Source organism: Grampus griseus, assembly GCF_964374135.1.
Source record: "Grampus griseus genome assembly, chromosome: 1".
NCBI classification, from domain to species: domain Eukaryota; kingdom Metazoa; phylum Chordata; class Mammalia; order Artiodactyla; family Delphinidae; genus Grampus; species Grampus griseus.
The window spans coordinates 152,890,851-152,910,876 of record NC_139017.1 but is presented as its reverse complement, the minus strand read 5'-3'; the positions used below and the strand labels follow the sequence as shown (position 1 = coordinate 152,910,876).

Genomic DNA, 20,026 nt, shown 5'->3' with positions numbered 1-20,026 from the left:
TACCTCCTACCTCCTAGGGTTGTTGCCAGGCTTAAATGTGATGATACTTGGAAAGCACCTGGGAGATACTAAGTAGTCAGTAAATGGTAGCTCTTAGTGTTTTATTATTAGCCCCTCACTCATACGGGGGTCAGTCAACAGTTTCTCAGCCAGGCCTGGGTCAGGGGGCTGGCCTGGGACTTGACCTTGACATTCTCAGCGGGGGCCCAGGGAGAGAACAAAAAGGGAACCCCCTAGTTCTGCTGGGGGAGCTGAAGAGGCCCAGGCCGTGGGGCTCACTGAGACCAGTGGGGCCAGTCTGACTCCAGTGAGCATAACTCTGAAACCCCCAACACAGGTACACAGGTGTACACACCTGCATGCTGCTTTGCCTCTCATAAAGCGCTTTCCCACCCACCCACCATCTATCAGATCGCACAAAGGGCAGGCGGGATAGGGTATCATCCTCATTTTACAGCTGAGCACAGAGGCCAGGGACAGGGCAGGGGCATGCCCAAAGTCACTCAGGTATCAGAGAGCTCAGGTCCCTTGCCTCCCAGCCTGGAGCCCTTTCCTGTTTCCCCAGAAATGGTGGTGGACGGGGTGGTCAGCGTTTAAGAGCAGCGGGACAGGAGATGCTGGATGATATCACTAGTACAAGAGCCTGGCTCTTCTCCCCAGCTGCCAGCCCTGTGACTGGAAGACACCCAGAAGTCTTTCCAAGTACCCATGCCAACCGCTCAACCCCTTCGCCCCCCTCCACCCCCCCCTGTCCAGGAGGACCCTGGCCAGGTCCCACAGCTGTGACTCAGGATCAGAACAGACCCCTCCCCCAGCTTCCAGGAGTTGACAGGGGACTTGAGGGGAGAAATCAAACTCCCCCCACCCTCACCCCTGCTACTAGGCATCCACCCCAAACTCTCCACTCTCTTCCCCGCCCCCGCCATGGGGCCTGGGAGTCAGAGCGGTTTGGGAGAAGGGGGTGGGAAGCAGGATCCAGCAGCTGCTCTGGGGACAGAAGAGGAACAGTTCATTCACCCCGGGTCCCCCAGGGCTGAAGCAGCGCGTCCAAGATTTGAGTTTAAAAATAAGCTGGGGCTGTCTCGGAGAGTGCGTAGGGCTCCTTCGAGTCTTACTGTCTCATGTCTCAGGTCCTCTGCCTCACGGGGGCTCAGTTGGCCCAGTGTTTCTGTTTCCCCACATCCTCCCTTCCCAATCTTTCAGGCCTGAGTCCCGCGGGGTCTGTCTTGAAAACTGTCACTGCCCCTCCATGACATCTGTCTCTTGGCGTCTAGCTCTGCTCCACTCAGCACGTCTGTGTCTGTACACTTCAGCAGCTGTCTGTATGTTTCCGTGTCTCTGGGTCTCTGACTGGCTATCTCCCCACGGCAGCCTCTGTGGATTTCTACCACTGTCTGCCCAAGTCTTGGCACCTCAAGGGTCTCTAAAGGGTGGAATGTCTTGGTCCCTACCCACCGCCCTTCTCTATCTCTTAGCATCTCTGTATGCCTGAGCGTGTCTCTCTCCAGTCTCTGGATGTCTTTCTAGGCCTCTCAGAGGCTGGTTTACCACAAGGTTAATGAAGCTTAAGCTTCGGGGCCCCTCATTTGCCCAGAACCCTCCAAGGCCCTGGAGAGGGCTGACAGCACGTCTGGGGTCACGGCATGCTTCTTCCTAAAATGCTCCGCTCCACAAAACCTGGGTCGGACCCTACGCCTCGGGTCTGCCTCCCGGTGACTCTACGCTCAAGTCTCTGTCCCTGTTTCGGGTATCTCCGCAGCCTCCTTGTCTAAGCTCGCCGCTCCTGTCTTGTCTCGGTCTCTTGCTCCACCGGGCGTTCTGGAAGCCGGTTTCTCGAACCCTCCCGGTCTCTCTCGACTCTCGCTTTTCCACTTCAAACTTGGCCCCCTGCCCCACCTAACTGGCGTTGCAGCGCCCGGAGCGGTACGGTTCCGGGGGCGACCCCCGGGGCTCGGCGCCCGCGCGCCACCGCCTCCTAGCGTGTTCCCTGCGCCCGCGACCGGACCCAGGCGGGGACAGGGGGCGGGGGCCGCGGCTGCCCTTAACCCCCGGCTGGCCGCCTCTCCTTTCCCGCCAGAGGGCGGGGGCCGGGAGCCGGGATGGGGAGCCGGGCTCGGCGGGGAGCTCACCTCGAGGCAGGCGGCGAGAGCGGAGCGCGGCGCTCGCGTGGGGCGGGGGGTGGCGGGCAGCCGGGGCCGCGTCCCTCGGCGCCTCCTACCTGCGGGCCGGGCCGAGCGGGACCGAGCTAGCTGCCGGCGAGGCTGCCGGCGGCGCACGGACTGTGTGGGCAAGCGGGAGCGCGGCCCCAAGCCCTCCCCGAGGAAGTGAGCGCGGGGGCCCGCCCCGCCCGGACCCCGCCCCCGGCCTCCCCTGCCCGCGGGGTGCGGACCCCGCCCCCGGCCCTCGTCCTGGAGGCTGGGGGCCAGACCCCGCCCCCACCTCCCTTTAAGGCTGGAGCCTGCCCCAGCCCCCTGGGCCCGCCGGGCCTAACCTGGCTCTACCAACCTTCGTGGGCGGCCAGGACCCCGCCCCTGTCCCCTCCCTGCAGCTTTTGCTGTCCTCCCTCTCTTTCCCCACTCTCCTTACCTCCCCCCACCCCAGTCCCCAGCGGCTAGCTGTATTCAGTCTCAGGCAAGGGATACAGGAGGCAGCCGACCAAGGTCCATTTGGGGACCCAGAGGGTCCTCATGCCCTTTTCGTGTCCCCTCCCCCTCGCAGTTTACCCCCAGGGATCACACTCTGCCCAAATTTGTAAAAGAGGACTTATTCCAGCCTGTTGGAGGGGGTGGTTTTGACCCTGCTGTCGCGGCCCTATCAGTGGGAACGAAGGTGTTCTCTGGAAACAAGGAGTGAAGTCTAAGGACCCCTTCTATAGGGCCTTGACCTTCAAAGGGCATTATTCCACAACCCTGAGTAGTGAAGACAGAAGTAACCACCTCCTCACCTCCAGCTGCATCGTGGGACAGAGAAATCCTCCCTTGGTCTCCACAGTGCCCAGGAACAGTTTTGACCTTTGAGGCCTAGGGGAGACCCTAATCCTTGGCCCCATGACTTTTGAGCTTCTCAGGAAGGGGTGTGAGGAGTGTGCAAGGATGGGGCGCTGCAGGGGCGGTGGAGGGAAGTCCTCCCCGACCTCTACAGTTTCCAACCTTCTGGCTTCCTCCCTGTGCCCTGCCCGGGCGGGAGGATTGGCGTCTGCCAGGGACACAAGGCCCCTCCAGGTCCTTGAGGCCACCGCCCCTGGGATCCTCAGGCTTGTCACTAGGAATAAATAGCCTCGATCTGGAAGGGTGGGGGAGGGAGGAGGAGGCTCTGCTGTGCTGTTAGCAAAACAAGAGACAGCAAACCAACCCTGGAAATAACCTCCTCAGAGTCTAGAGTAGAGATTCAGGTGCCCACAGAGGCTCTCCCATCCCACAGGCTGGGTCCAGCCAAGCTCTCAGAGCAGAGACTCATTCCCTCCCAGGCTGGGGCTGCTGAGTACCCTCCTCTCCCACTTTTGAATCACACGCCTACCTTTCTGGGTCCCAAGTCACACTTGAGGTCAGGTTTCCTTTCAAAATTAACTAATTCCTTATTATTGTTGTTCCTGATGCCTAAACGGTTAAGTGTCATGAGGGCAGGGACTGCGGACTTCTGGTTCACCACTGCATTCTCAGTACCTACTCCAATGTCTGGCACGTAATAAATATCTGATGAATGAATGAATGATGGACACTGCTTCCATTTGGACTCCCACACCCCAGATTGGACCACAGGCACATGCTATCTGGAGCCCAGGGAGGGCACAGCCAGCCCATGGGTGGGCCTTGCTCTGGAATTTGCCTTGCAGGCGTAGGAGACTCCTAGCCCAGGGGAGTGCAGGGAAGACTGCCTGGCTGGAGGAGATGGCAAGAAGGGGTTTGCTCTGGGGTGAGGGGAGGGCAAAGGTGAGCATCCTTCAGAAAGGGAGGAGTTATGAGTGAGTAAGGAAGGTGCTGGATCAAAGGTAGGGTTGGGGGGGGGGGTCTTTTTTTTTTTAACTGAAGTACAGTTGATTTACAATGTTGTGTTAATTCTGCTGTACAGCAAAGTGATTTGGGGTCTCTGGTTTTACTCACGGCTTGAATCTCCGATGAGCTGCCTGAATCAGAGCCAATATTTCCTGAGTTCTTACTTTGCACCAGTCCCTGCCTAAGCACTTTACATATATTAATGCACTTGATTTCCAACAACTTTGTGAAATATGTATTTTTATCCTTGATTTAAGGATGAGAACATGGAGGCACAGAGAGAGTAAGTAACCTGCCAAGGGTGACACAGCTAACAATAGAAAAGCCTGGATTCAAATCCAGACAGTCAAATGTCAAAGCACCTTATGCCAAAAAAAGAGTTTAATCATTAGGCTCTATCGCCTCTGTAGTCATTTAACCTCTTGAAGCCTCAGTCCGTCATCTGTTCAGAGGGGGGGACTCCCTGTGTCACAGCATTCTTGCGAGGATTGGATGAAAGCACACAGTAGGTATTCAACATGTGGGACACTCCCTCCACTCCAACACTCTCTTTCCTGGTCAAGTGTTAAGATTCTGCTTCTTGGACTTGGAGTCTGGAGGCCCAGAAAAGTTAGGAGACTTTTGACTTGGCCCAGCCTGAGAGAGGGAGACTGGTGTAGGGCAGGGGCTGTATCCTTTCCCCTCCCCATTTCCAGCTCCCCAGTAGGCTCGCATTTCCCTGCGTGCTCTAATTTCCGTTGACCCACGTGGACGTGCCCCAGGCAGGTCTAGGGATCAGCCTCATGGACTCCCTGTTCCTGTTTCCCATCAGTCCTCCCCCCTCTCTCAGGGAACAGGTGTGTCTGACCGGGGCTGGAAGCAGAGCCTGAGCGCTGGCTGACTGGCCTTGGGTGAGTGGGATCTGGTTGTCTCTTCCCTCACCCTGGAGGCCGCCCCCCCACTCCGCTTCCTTATCTTGTTCAGGGTCTCCGAGCTGTTCTCTCACCTTGGAAGGGTTTACAAAAGGAGGCCCTGGGTGACTGATGAGTGGCAAGACTCTCATGGTTTCCTCTGGGTGCTGAATCACTCTCTGATGCTTGTAACCACAAGCTCTCCTCCCCCCAGTGAGAAAACTCCCTTCTTTCTCTGGTGTATTGCTCACTCTTACCCATTGGGCTGCCTACAGCCCGTGCAGGCCTCCTAGCTGAGCAGACACCCGCTTTCAGATTGCCCAGAAACACTTGCCTAGTGACCCCAAGCCTGGCAATGGGTCTGTGGGTGCAGAAGGTAAAATGAGTGACTGCTACAGAGCGTGGGGGAGGAAGAGTAGAGGGAGGATTAATCTGTGCTTAAATGCCAACTACACGCAGGGCACCATGCCAAGTGGCAGTCATTACTTCATTTCTTACAAAAGCCACATGAGATGGTTATTATTACTATCACTATTTTACAGAGTAGTACCCGGGGCTCAGAGAGTTTGACAAGGTGGCCCTAAATCACAAGCTGATAGGTGGTGGATGTGCAATTCAAATCTGGGGCTGACTTGAAGGCCCACCCCCACTTCCAATGTGCAGAGCTGCCTTCTCCTGGGTATCCCTGCCACTCAATGCCTTCTTCAGGGGAAGTGGCAGGAGCGACTAGGGCTGCCACCTAGTCTGATGGCTGGGCTTCTTAATTGAGATGAGGCTGGAAATGTGGGCATGGGCCAGATCATGAAGGGCCTTGTCTTTCAATGGTTAAGTAACAAATAAGACGGAATTTTGCTAATGCATGTGGCCTTAGTTGGGCAAGGCTCAGACTCAGGGGCAGGAAGAAACTTTTCACATAGCAGATCTCAGCTACTTTCCGCTTTTACACGCCCACTGGCCTACTGGACTCACACCTCTAGGGACTGAGGAGAGGATTTCTCCAGAGGTCTTCAGCTGGAGAGATGAGCACTGTCATGAGAAATGGGTGCAGTTACAGAACTTGCTGAAGTTTAGCTTCACGTGGTGGAAAAGAAGCCAAATGCCTCTGGAATGTTCTGCTGTGCTCAACCCTTTCTCAATCCTTACAGGTAGGTTTAGTAATACTAATAATCACAATAATAGCTCTAATTGATAGTGAACTTGCAGATGTGTGAACACAGTATTAAGGACTTTAAACATATTATTTCATTTAATCCTCACAACAATCCTGTAGGTATAGTATTATTACCTCCATTTTACACATGGGAGACTAAGGTTCTGTGAAGCTAACTTTGTCTTGGCTGGTAACAGTTAGGATCAAACACACCTCCATGGTTTATGGTCCTAATCATTACATTGTACTGCCTCTGACACTCATTCTGTCAGCAACATCTTGAGGGTGTCAGGGACTTAGAATTTTACAACTAATCCATGATATAACTCCTCTGTTCAACTATGAGCCCCTTGACGCCCCTATGAGGAGAGCAGTGCGTGCTGTTATTATCCTTGTTTTATGGATGAGAGAAATGATGCTCATTAAAGCCAAGTAGCTGCGTGCATGTGCGATTGGGGCAAATTCTGGACCAAAAGATACAAAAAGACCAAAAAAATCCCAACTGCCACTTCTGAAGAGTCAGGAGCAAAAAAACGGGTGTTGGAAGCAAAAGCAGGGTACTGCGCATGCCCCCTGCACTCAACACCACAAAGGCGTGGGCAGAACACACCTAAGCCACCCCTCTGGCCTGACCCCTGGACACACCCCAACCCTCACCCCATATAAAGAACGAGCTTGCCACGCCCACAGTTCCGGGAGCAAGCAAGGGAACCTGTTACCTGTTTTTGCTCCCTCCTGCACCTGCAGGGGCCCCAATAAAGCCTTGCCTGAATTTCTTACCTGGCCTCTAGTCAATTTCTATTGATTGGGGAAAGCCAGGAACACTGGTCGGTATCAAAGCGACCTGTCAAAAGTCACACAGCCAGTACATGGCAGAGCCAGACATGGTTTTAAGGATGCTTGTCTCTCTATAGAGTGCTCTTTCCGGTACACCAGAAAATTCACAGGGCCCCTAGCTTTTGCATGGCACAGGGATATCGGCTCGGTGCTTTGTGACCTTCTGGAGGGGTGGGAGGGAGGGAGACGCAAGAGGGAAGAGATATGGGAACATATGTATATGTATAACTGATTCACTTTGTTATAAAGCAGAAACTAACACACCATTGTAAAGCAATTATACTCCAATAAAGATGTTAAAAAAATTATTATTATTTTAAATTGGAGTACAGTTGCTTTACAATATTGTGTTAGTTTCTGCTATACAGCAAGGTGAATTAGCTATACATATACATATATCCCTTCTTTTTTGAATTTCCTTCCCATTTAGGTCACCACAGAGCATTGAGTAGAGTTTCCTGTGCTATACAGTCAGTTCTGAAGTAGTTACCTATATTATACCTAGCAATGTATACAAATACACCGCATAAACACGGCAAACGGAGCAGAGCTGTAGTCGACTGCACATGCGCACACTCCAGGCCCAGCTCACCCCAAGGACAGTGCCAGCCACGATGCTCCCAGGTGCCAACGGAGCGGATCACGAAGGCGAACTCACCGTACACGTGGACAGGCTCTGGCGAATAAGAACTGGCTGTTGTAGAGTCACGAGGCTAGGCCTAGAGAACTACACTTCCCAGAAGCAGCCTGGGGTGGACGCCTTGTGCTAGATGACGTATTTCCGGAAAAGCAGGCGCTGGATAGGCTGCAGAAAGGAAGGGGGCGGTTCTAAACCTCTGGCGGCTTGGCCTATATCCGGTAGGGTCAGTGGACGAGGCGGTGCGGACCCGGCGTTGTCTATTGAGCTTTTCCAGGACTGAGCAGACATGGCGGCGGCTTTTCGGAAAGCGGCTAAGTCGCGGCAGCGGGAACACAGAGAGCGAAGCCAGGTAGGACCGCACGGGCCCCACGAACGCTGGCCGGTGGCCCCATGTGCTGTTCTCGCCCCGGCCCTACCCCCCCACCAACCCAGCTGCGGGTCCTGGCCTTTTCTGTGCGGAGATTTTGCTTGTAAATACATGCAAATATATGCTGACGACGCAGGCGTGGCTGGGGCGGACCCTCGCGGTTCGGGGAGGAGTGGGTGGTCGTTCTAGCTAGGAGAGCACAAGCTGTCCCTATTCCTGGGAGATAATCAAAGCTATCGTGCAAGGTTTCATTGAAGTAGTTAAATGAGATACTGTGTGTAAAGTGCTTGATCTTCTCTGGAGAAGTTGAGGTCAAAGTTCACACAGCCAATAAGTGTCCCCGCTGGAACTGGAATCCACATCTAAAGATACTCAGCCCTGTCCGCTGTGTATGCAGGCTGATCCCGAAGAGATTGGAGTTAATTAATGTGCTATCATCATCATGCCTGGGCTTTGAGATCCATGGAGATCTTCCACGTAGGCTTTTTGTTTATGTCTCACCATGTAATGTTGGTGTTTTCCAACCCCATTATACAGATGAGGAAACTGAGGTCCAAAGAACAGAATTGACTTGCCCAGTCACAAACAGCAAATTCAGACCGAATAAACAATTGCAGGACTTCTGTGGAGGGTGTGTCTGTGTGGAGAGATTGAGTGGAAATTCATTTAATATATGCAGAATCAATTTATTCTTCTGTTCTCAGGAATCACACAATATCTGATCCAGAAAGGCCCTTAGGGATGTCTGGTGCAATTTCATTTTACAGATGGGGAAGAGAAAGAGAATGATGTGTCTAAAGCTGTGTCACTGATGGATGGGATGGAACTAAGGCCTCCCAACCACAGTTCAGTCTTCCTGCTTAATAGCATTTATCAGACATTTATTGTGCACTTGCTGTATGCTCAGTGGTGTGCTGGGAGTAGTGTATCGATAATTTGCCACCTTGTTTTGAGCCCTGTGTGGATCTATCTAAAAATAATAACAGCTAGAAGTGCTTGCTGTGTGCCAGAGCCAGACAAAGTGCAAAATGCTTTACCCTTATTATCTCATTTATCTCTCAAGAGTGTGTGGAAGTAGGTACTATTATTTTCTTACATTTGCAGATGGGGAAGCTGAGGCTCAGATAGGTTAAGTAATTTGCCCAAAGACATACAGCTGTAGGTGGCAATCAGCAAAGCCAGGGATCAGACCAAGTGTTTTGAATCCAGAGGCTACTAAAAGTTGAATAAAGAAGCAACTTTATAAGAGATGCATAAAAAAATGCCCAATGAGAGGGGGAAAAAAAAAAAGAAAGGGGAAAATAACCCCAAATTAAAAAACAAACAAAAATGCTCAATAAGGAACATGAGTGGGAAGAGGAGAGATGATGAGAGAAAGCATCACAGTGAAACTTGTTGGACTTGGAAGGCGATGATAATAACTGTCAACTTTAAAAAAAAAATTTATTTTATTTATTTATTTTTGGCTGTGTTGGGTCTTCGTTGCTGAGTGTGGGCTTTGTCTAGTTGCGGTGAGCGGGGGTGACTTCATTGTGTTGCGCGGGCTTCTCTTTATGGTGGTGTCTCTTGTTTCGGAGCACAGGCTCTAGGCGCACAGGCTTCAGTAGTTGTGGCTCGCTGGCTCTAGAGCGCAGGCTCAGTAGTTGTGGCACACGGGCTTAGTTGCTCCGCGGCACGTGGGATCTTCCCGGACCGGGGCTCGAACTCATGTCCCTTGCATTGGCAGGTGGATTCTTAACCACTGTGCCACGAGGCAAGTCCCATAACTGTCACTTTTTGAGCACTGACTGTATGCTAGGTACAGCCCAACATGCTGTACAAGGATTATCTTGTATAATCCTACAGCATTCCTGTGAGGCAGATGTTATCCTCATTTGTATCAATACAAATGAGGAACCTGATGCTTAAAGAGGTTGAATAGTGTGTCCAAAGGCACAGTTGTGGGTAGTTGATTTGGATTCGTAGACAAGACAGAGGCAAAGAGCATGACATGGCCATGTCTGAGTGGGAATAGAGGGTCTTTGTGGGAGAGGTGAGGAGGAGGCCATGCTGGAAAGGTTGGTAAACACATTGACGAGAGCCAGGGAAGCCCACTTTGTTGCTCTTTTGACCCTTGAGTTTTCTTTCTCTATTCTCTGTCAACTTCTCTTTGTCTGCTATAATTAAAATAATAATGATCAAGAGAGGGCTTGGGTATTATTTTAAATATTGAGTTATTTCTTGCATCACTTCAAGGTAGAGGATGAGAGAGGAGACTGTTAAAAATCCCACCCAAGGACTTCCCTGGTGGTGCAGTGGTTAAGAATCCGCCTGCCAAGGCAGGGGACATGGGTTCGAGCCCTGGTCCAGGAAGATCCCACATGCCATGGAGTAACTAAGCCCGTGTGCCACAACTGCTGAAGCCTGCACTCTAGAGCCCACGAGCCACAACTACTGAGCGTGCGTGCCACAACTACTGAAGCCCACGCACCTAGAGCCCATGCTCCACAACAAGAGAAGCTACTGCAATGAGAAGCCCACGCGCCACAACGAAGAGTAGCCCCCGCTCGCCGCAGCTAGAGAAAGTCTGCGTGTAGCGACGAAGACCCAATGCATCCAACAAGTAAATAAAGAAATAAAAAAAATTCCACTCAAGTTATTATACAAGTTTAAACAGTAGAGAAGTTTATGTACTGCCTCAAACATCGAGAATATTCAAAGTGGAAGAGGATGCAGTGTAGGAGGGTGGGGAAGATCAGACTGTGGCCCCAGATAGAATAGGTCTCGTTCTAGCTTTGCCACTTACTAGTTCTGTATATGTTCTTGGGCAAGTTGTTCTCTAAACCTCATTCCCTTTTTGGAAAATTGGGGTAACAGTAGTGCCTGCTTTATCCACTTTCCATGATTGTTTGGGGATAAATGACATTGTGTGTAAGGAGCATAGCAGATTGCTTTGTAACAGTATTTCATTTTTTTTTTTTCACCTTGATAAAAATTTTATTTACTCATGTTACATACTCATCCTAACGAGAACAGGAATTTTTTTTTACCTTCTGGGAATGTCAGAACTCCTAGATTTTACAAAGCAAAGTAAAAGTACATACAAATTCTTTTAATTTTAAAAAAATTTGGAAGTGTAGAGTCTTCATTGCTGGGCGCAGGCTTTCTCTAGTTGCAGTGAGTGAGGGCTACTCTTAGTTGCGATGCGGGGGCTTCTCATTGTGGTGGATTCTCTTGTTGCGGAGCACGGGCTCTAGTCACAAGGGCTCAGTAGTCGTGGCTCGCGGGCTCTAGAGCACAGGCTCAGTAGTTGTGGCGCATGGGCTTAGTTGCTCTGCGGCACGTGGGATCTTCCCGGACCAGGGATCGAACCTGTGTCCCCTGCATTGGCAGGTGGATTCTTTTTTTTTTTTTTGCAGTACGTGGGCCTCTCACTGTTGCGGCCTCTCCCGTTGCGGAGCACAGGCCCCAGACGCGCAGGCTCAGTGGCCATGGCTCACGGGCCCAGCCGCTCCGCGGCATGTGGGATCTTCCCAGACCAGGGCACGAACCCGTGTCCCCTGCATCGGCAGGCGGACTCTCAACCACTGCGCCACCAGGGAAGCCCAGCAGGCAGATTCTTAACCGCTGCGCCACCAGGAAGTCCCCATACAAATTCTTTATAGTGATTTTCTTTTCTTTCTTTTAATTTTATATTTTCACATTTTTCTAAAATGTAACGGTAATTCTCAATAAATGTGGCCTATTATGATAATGTAGGCAAAAGCATCTAGCACTGACCTTGCCGTAGGTTAAGTGCTCAAGTAGTGATAGCTTGTAGAAAGATAATACCAAGATTTAATCCTTGTACCTTCATGCTATCCAAGTTCTGTATCAGAGAAAGTATTTTCTGTCATACTTGGTTTTCTCTCATGCTTAGTACCGAAATTAGAATAATAACAGTACACATATGCTGGACACCAGCTATGTGCCAGGCTGTGTGCGGGCAGCTACCACTTACAGAGGCTCATTAAATCCTCAGGATAGTCGTGAGAAGTAGATCTTATTGTTCTTATTTTATAGCTAGGAAACAGGAGCTCAGAGATGTTAAGTGAAGTGCCCAGAGTCACAGACTGTTAAGAGGTAAAGCTTGGATTTGAACCCAGTTCTTCAGACTCTAAATTTAGCTCTCTTAACCACAGTTGCTTCCCTGTTACTATGTTTTCCCTTCATAGTATTTTATAAACCCTTGGATTAAGTCTGTAGTAATTTTAGTACAACTGGCAACTGCTTTCTTAGTGCCGAGTCATTGTTGCCTTTCTCTGTCCTTAATAGGCCAAGAAGCCTACTACGGCAGCACTTGTGACCTCTCTGGCGCCTGCATTGGCCTCTCATCCTTGGGCAGTGCCCATTTGGGGGAGGGGAGGGAACAGGATAGCACATTGGCTGGCAGGACGTGGATTTACTGAACGCTCCAGAGATTCTTGTTCCTGTCAGGTGTACTGTTGATTCGGGTATGTGTTTGCTGAGGAAACTAAGCACTATTTTTTCCCTTTTGTCTTCTAGCCCAGCTTTCGAAAACATCTGGGCCTGCTGGAGAAAAAGAAAGATTACAAACTTCGTGCAGAGTGAGTACAGTCTTTCTGGGAGCCGTGCTGCCAGAAAAGCTTACAGCCTCCCTGTACTACAGCTGAATTGCCTGAGTGTCCAGCAGGGGATATTTCCTGCCATTGATAAAATGGCCAAAGCTCTGGCAGCCTGTCAGATACTTTTCTGCGACTCTAAGCTTCTCTCTTTGTTTAGGCAGAGCGTTATTTATTTAACTGTAGTTGCATTGAGAATTTTTTTTATTATGTTGCTCCAGATCGTTTTCTCAGAGTGGCTTTGGTTTACTTCTGCCTTGATGTTTGAGCTAAAAGCTGAATCTTTTTTCTCTCCCTTTTCTTGAAGTTCAAGATAGAGTCTAACATTCCAGTTGTTGAGTCTCTTACATCACCATGTGTGGTGTGGAATGAAGACATGTGAAAGATGGATTCATGGGACTGAGTGTGGGTGATAATGAACTTCGAAAACATTTTATAAAACAATCATCCCTATTCTTCTTCCTTAGCACTTTATTTACAAAATATTTTATAATTATTTGTTAGCCATGCATGTCAGCTGAGGTCCTTTTTATGCCCCCGGAGCAGCTGGTGATGGATTAAGTGGATTGCTCTGGGTTCCAGAGTTTTTCAGGCAAATAATAATAACTGAGTGCTGTCATTAGACCAGGCAGTGTTCTAAGAGAGTTACCATTTTTACATGCATTTATTCCAGCAGTCTTTGGGGATACTATTATTATCACACCCATTTCACAGATTAAGTTGGGATACAGAATGGTTGACTAATTTATCCAAGATTACTCAGCCAGAAGTGATGGAGCCAAGATTTGAACCCAGACAGTCTGGCTCCAGAGTCCACGATTCTAGTCACTATGCTATACTACAACGTGTAGTTTCTGAATCTTATTTGATCACTCGGTGCCCAAGCTTGCATCAGAACCCCGTCTGAGGAGTTGTAATCTGTGCTTTGTTGGGTCTCTCCCTGTAATGATGTAGATGGCAGTAAAACTTATGTGAAATGGGGACTGTTAATTCCAGGTAGAACAGGGATAGGAGAGGACCCACAAAGGGATGAGCTAAACATCTGACACTGGAGTGTGACATTGGAGTGTGGGTCGAATGTAGTCACTCCTTTGGCTTTTTTGAGTTTCATTTTTTATGTATCATTAGATGCTTGTAAAGTTTGCTTGTTGTGGTTTTTTTTTTTCTTTTTTGCCATGAACGTTGTTTAACCTGCTTTTCAGTGACTACCGGAAAAAGCAAAAATACCTTAGAGCTCTCCGGAAGAAGGCTCTTGAAAAAAATCCAGATGAATTCTACTATAAAATGACTCGGGTTAAACTCCAGGTGGGTGCCTAATGGATCAGTTGGTTTTTTTTTTTCCCCTGCAATGCCGTATGGCATGTGGGATCTTAGTACCCTAACCAGGGATTGAACCGATGCCCCCTGCAGTGGAAGCACAGAGTCTTCACCACTGGACTGCCAGGGCAGTCCCTCAGTTGGTGTTTTGAGCTCCAACTCAACAAGGAAAATAAGGATGAGGGAGGAGATGGATAGCTAGGACCCTGGGCTTTTATTTAGCTCTTCTCCAGTTGGTCAGGTGCTCCTGGTCATTATGCAAAAGGCAAAGCTGCCCCTTCATGAGCAGCATGCGTTTGCAGTTGTCTGATGCCTGGAGCTATTCTAAGAGGGTGATTGGCGGTGCTGAATTGAATGTGTGTCTTGGGGGCCTGGTGCATTGTGTTGCTGTTGTATGTTGCCTTTGGTTGTCTTTGTTCCAGCCACGAACTATGCCAACAACTTATTAATGATTTTAATCTAATAGGAAACGTATCTTTTAAATTTGGATTTTAGGATGGAGTTCATGTTATTAAGGAGACTAAGGAAGAAGTAACTCCAGAACAGCTGAAACTAATGAGAACTCAGGATGTCAAATATGTAGAAATGAAAAGGGTTGCAGAAGCTAAGGTAACAACTAAAACTCTTTATTCTGATATGTTTTTGTTGGTTAAGAAGAGAAATAGAAATCCATTGGCCTCGAGTTGTAAGTTGATTTCTTCTGGCATTTCCAATCTTAAAGTACACTTAATTATGATAATGGTTTAAAAGTATAGTCAGCATGGTGGAGTGGAAAGAGGTCAAGTTTGAGACAGACTTAGGTTTAAACTCTGGCTCTGCCATTCATCAGCCCCATGATTATGGGCAGATTAACTTCCCTGGGGCTGTTTCCACATTTCTATCTCATAAGATTGTTGTAAGGATTAAATGAGTTTTGTGTAGTGCCTAGCTAGCCCCCTACCTGACCTGTGGTTGGTGCTTGATAAATGTTAGTGGTCCTTTCTTTTAAAAGAATGAAGCAGATTCTTTGCTGGCTGGTGATAATGATGTGGAATGGTCTAAACTTGTGCAAATTCATTTCTGATACCCTAGAAGAACCCAATATAAAATGAGACCATATTCTGTATCCTAGAAAATTGAAAGACTAAAATCAGAGCTCCATCTGCTGGATTTCCAGGGGAAGCAACAGAAGAAGCATGTGTTTTTTTTTGACACCAAAAAGGAAGGTATGAAATGTTTGAAAGTTTCTGGGACAGTCTAGCATATTGGTCTGTGTTGTTTGGTGTCAGAGACAGCGCCTTAAGGATTGTCTTGACTTTTAGTCGAACAGTTTGATATTGCAACTCACCTGCGAACAGCTCCAGAACTAGTCGACAGAGTCTTTAACAGACCTACGATAGAGACCTTGCAGAAGGAGAAAGTGAAAGGAGTTAACAATCAGACTCAACTTAAGGTAATTTTCTCCATTTTTCTTCAGGTCTGAGTTTATGGGAATCTAGGTTCTTTTTTCTTTTCTCCCTACTGCATTTAAGATGATTATTTTTGGAAAACTTACTAAGTTCTCTTAGAGAAGTGGAAGGAGGATTTGGTGATGGGAACGGAAGTGGAGAAGGGTTCCTTAGTTTCTAAGATTAGAGGACGTGTAGCATAGTGGTCAGGAGCTTACTTTCTGGCCTTTAGGTCTGCATTTGTTTTGGGTTTTTTTTGTTTTTGTTTTTGGCCATGCTGCGAGGCTTGCGGGATCTTAGTTTCCTGACCACGGATTGAACCCGGGCCCCGGCAAAGCACCAAGTCCTAACCATTGGACCACCAGGGAATTCCCTAGGTCTGCATTTGAATCCTACCTCTGACCCTGGGCTTTGTGCTTTCAATGCTTGTAACAGGTGCCAACAGTTTTAAAAGGCAGAGAAAGGAGGGGACACTGAAGATGAAGGGATTTGGTATACTTTGATATTAAACCTTTAACAGTGAATATGCATATCAAAAGGTCTTTCATGTTCTGCATTTGTACCCCAACTTTTGTATTGACTTGTCCTTACGGTGCTTTCCATCACTGTAACTGGGTTTGTGAGAAGACATGCTTTTTCTCCAAGTCTTCTGGAGTTGCACTCTCACTTCTGACTGATTCATTTAAAAAAATGCTGTCAGTGTGTTTCAAGCAGACAGCTGTTCTGTTTGGATTTGAATCATTTACACTGCATCAGCTTTGTTTAATTTCACAGCAGTTTCTCTAGCTCAGAGGCAGCTAAACTTGCTTTAGTAATATAAATACCCCTAATTAGTTTGATTATATTGGGTAATCCCATAAATCAACAGTCTGTGCAATAAAGTGAAAACAAAAGCTGTCTGAAACCACTGCTGTGAGACTACGCTAGAATTGGTGAATTGTTTAAATCCAAGGCCCAGTAATATTCCCCTCTGTGTAGATAACACTTCCAGCCGAGGAGCCGGCTGACTGGTGTTCTAGTGATAACCCTCTTTGTCATGTAGTTGTATTTTCAATTAGCTGTGTCGCCGACACTTCTCAAGTATTGCAGTAGTCCCTAAAGAGATTGGTGTTCCGAAGTCCTGTGTAGAATAGTTCACCATCTTACCTTTTGAGAAGTTGGGAAGGTTTGGATTGCCCTTTTTGTCTAGTGGTGTCGTTTCTTTTGACTGTCTTGTTTAAAGCAAAATTATTTTTATTAAGAGACTGCTGGTGGGTGGCTTGCAAGGGAATTTTTAGTCTGTAACTTGGAGGGGGTGAGCAGTCCATGAATGGGCTTTAGGATGTCTATGAACACCTTCTTCCCACCTTGAAATTCTGTGTGACTGGGTATATACGTTTGTATGAATTTGTACGAATACATATATACATTTATGTCAAGAAAGAATCCAAAGCTTTCATCAGTTTCTCAGAGGTCTGTGATCCCCCCACATTGAAGGACCGTTGGTCTTCGAGGGGTCATCAGCAGTGAGAATTTTCAGGTCAGCTTCCACTGACAGAGTCCTTCTGCTCTCTGAGTTCCGCAGTTCTGACACCAGCACACTGCCCGGTGGCCCTTCTCTGCTTCTCTACTCATTGTGTAGGGTTTCCAGCACTGGTTCATTCCTGCACGTTAGGTAACCGGGACGCTTAGACAGCTCAGTGTAGTAGTGGAAAGATTCCTGGGATCTGTGAGACTCGAGGCGCAGTCCTGATTCTGCTCCAGGTGAGCCTTGTGTCCATGGGCAAGGCTCCAAGTTTCCATGGAGCTCTGGAATGTGGTGTTCCTAAAATGGCCAACTTCAGAGTCTCTTGTTACGTTGATTCTGGGGTAAGGAGGGAATTGATGAAACCATTTATGCGTTTGGGCCCAAGTGGATTAAGAAACAGTTTCTTACTCATTTTTACCCTGTTAATTGTTTTACTGAAAATGTGTGTTTCTTCTGCAGCAAATAGCGAAAGAGAGGCAAAAGCAGTATAACTGCCTGACACAGCGGATTGAGCGCGAGAAGAAATTGTTTGTTATTGCACAGAAAATTCAGACTCGCAAAGATCTTCTGGTGAGAAGAGAGAGCCTTAGGCCTTCATTTTATTTTATTTTATTTTTTTCCTTGTAAAGTTCTAAACTGAGACTGGATTTCAGCTGTGTGTAAACCAACCCCAGTGAAAATGTCTGCTCCTCAGGGGCAGTGGTTTGAGCCAGTGTCTGTTACTCTGACAGTGTTGAAATGTTCCTTGATTAAGAAGGTAATAAGGGCTTGCTTATTAGTCAGTGCTTTGGAACAGCAAAGGGTAGGATCGGGTGGCATATGAACTTTATAGCTTATGAGCAGCTATCTGTAACATTTAAACAGGTTAATAAAACAGTGCGTGTCACTCACTGGTGTTTAAAAATAGACAACATTGTGTAGTTAAATAGCAGAGCTAAGGAATATAAGATGCCCCTTTCATATTATCATTCCTCTAAATGTCAAGATTTTCAGCTTTGCAGATCATTTTGGTCTGCCTTTCTCAACTGGGGTTCCGTAAGAGAAGAAGCCCTACAAGATAATGATTTAAGTACCTTTCTTCTCAATTTTCACAAGAACTTCTGCACAGCCAGCCTCATTATAGATGCCCAGGGGAGAACTTGACTCATCCCGTCGGGGATGCCTTAGGACAAAGGGCTTTGTCGCTCTTGAACATTGAGACGGGCTGAATTAGGGGCTTTCTAATAGGTAGTTTATTAAACTTGCTGTTTTACACAGACCTCTCCTACTATTTACTGGTAACTTTTTACTCTTTTGTAGGATAAAACTCAGAAGGTGAAGGTGAAGAAAGAAACAGTCAACTCCCCAGCTATTTACAAATTTGAGAGTCGTCGAAAACGTTGAAGTGTTAAAGATAAGCCTGTCATTCCACGTGGAAGAGTTTATGTTTTTATTCCAGTAACTTCAGATTCCACTCTTCTAAGTGACTTGGTTTTCCTGTTTATAACCATAATTTATTATAGATCTGACATTTGATGTGAACAGTGTTAAAGCCCCTTCCCCCGTCTAAATTGTTTGTGGGTTGTTGAATTGTTGAAATCAGTCTTTTTTTTTGGCTCCTGCGCGAAGCCTGCAGGATCCCAGGTCCCCGACCAGGGATCAAACCCAGGCCCAAGGCAGTGAAAGCGCCAGGTCCCAGTCACTGGACCACCAAGGAATTCCCTGAAATCAGTCTTATTTTTATATACTTTCATGTTTTTTCATTATAAAAGTTACATAATCTTTTATATAGCAAATTTGGAAAACACGTGAGTTCATCTCTAATCCCAATACTTATTTAAGAACGACAGATAGCTGTTGCATGCTTAACTATGCTGGGAGGTTAGGGAAATGGAGGTGAACGACTATCAAGAGCATTCTGGTTGAGTTCCTCCATTCTGTAGAGGTTGGCACTGGTTTTTGTGTTTTGTAGTTGTAATTAAACACCTTTATGGCCTACTTTTTTCACTTACTGTTAAATCATTAGCTCTTTTCCATTTTGTTACATCATTAAATTTTTAAAAGTAATATATGCTCATAGTAAAAATTAAAGTAAATATTTCTAATGTTTGCATAATGTTTTAACCAGTGGATAGCCTGATTTTACCCCCATTCATTCTTAATTTATTGGATATTCAGGTGGCTGCATAAGTTAGCCAGGAAGGACTTTTTTTCTTTTACACTTTACAGCTGCAGATAGAAACCCTTGGAATTAAGAACTCACAGGGGCACCTCTTCTTTATTGATGAAGCTCAGATCAGAACAGACCTGGCTCTCTGTTCCTGTCCTCCTGGCCAGCTCTTGATTCCAAGGCTATAAATGGCTTGGTACAGGCCTTCGCCCTAGAAATAGATATGCCAGCGTGTGTGCGGCAGACACATGGACCTCCCAGAGTCTCACCCTTCCCTTACTTGCCCACACAGGGATGGTAGGCCGAGGCCAGTCAGGACAGGGCTGAGCGTGCTTACAGCAGATGTGTGAGGAGCAGGATTCTGGGAGGCTCGCTTACACCTCACCCCCTGGAGGGGGGAGAGCACCCTTCTGCAGGTATTTAAAAAGAAAAGTTACTAAAGCTTAATAAATTCCTGTGACTATTATGTTCTTATACAAAGCCTGAAATGAAAGCCTGTTCCCTAAGGGTGTACTCAGTGGGATTCAGATCTGGGAGCCCTGGAAAGCAGGAAGAAGGGCCAGGGGACTAGAAGCTAGCAGCTTTGGCCTTCAGGAAGGTAGTGCTTCCCAGTCTGGGAAGGTGCTGTGCTAAGTAAATGCTGATGGTCTTATGACAGAGGCGTCTGGAGACTTGAGACCTGAGTCAGGAAAGGGACTCATCCCGTGGGCGTTGGACAGAGGAGCAAACAGATCCAGCAGCAGTCTGTTCCTGGGACAGAACAGCTTGCGTGCTGCTGCTGCTGTGGCTGCCTTGCCCCCGCCGGGGAGGAAGGTGGGAGGAGGGTGGAGGTATACCTACAGGCCTTCTGGTGAAGCACACGCCCACACAAAGGTGCACACACTTTCTAGGCTCTCAGGGGAGTAGAGGCACAAGGCTTCATAAACACAGGTGTGTGCACGAACACACCACTGGGGTTTCACGTACGCAGATTACACACCCACAAGTCCTCAAATGCTATGTAGACATACAGGCCAAATGGAGCAGGAAGGTCCATCTCTGAGTACAAAGTTCCAGGGTAGAAGTGATCAGAGCACTCATAAGGGAATAAAGCTAGGGGTCCTGAGCTGCTCTTAAACCGAAGGCTGTCTCCGAGGCCCGAGGATTCTA

The 20,026-nt window shown here is 47.9% G+C and overlaps 1 protein-coding gene across 1 annotated transcript; it reads left to right on the top strand.

Annotated features, from left to right (window-relative positions):
* The first annotated feature begins 7,554 nt into the window (after positions 1–7,554).
* On the top strand, positions 7,555–19,147 carry UTP11 (UTP11 small subunit processome component). The gene is made up of 8 exons (XM_082680759.1): positions 7,555–7,858; positions 12,401–12,462; positions 13,680–13,782; positions 14,290–14,403; positions 14,906–14,999; positions 15,096–15,226; positions 17,188–17,298; positions 18,028–19,147. Exons 1-8 carry the CDS (start codon positions 7,796–7,798, stop codon positions 18,109–18,111), a joined length of 762 nt encoding a protein of 253 aa, XP_082536885.1. The 5' UTR covers positions 7,555–7,795; the 3' UTR covers positions 18,112–19,147.
* Positions 19,148–20,026: the final 879 nt, after the last annotated feature.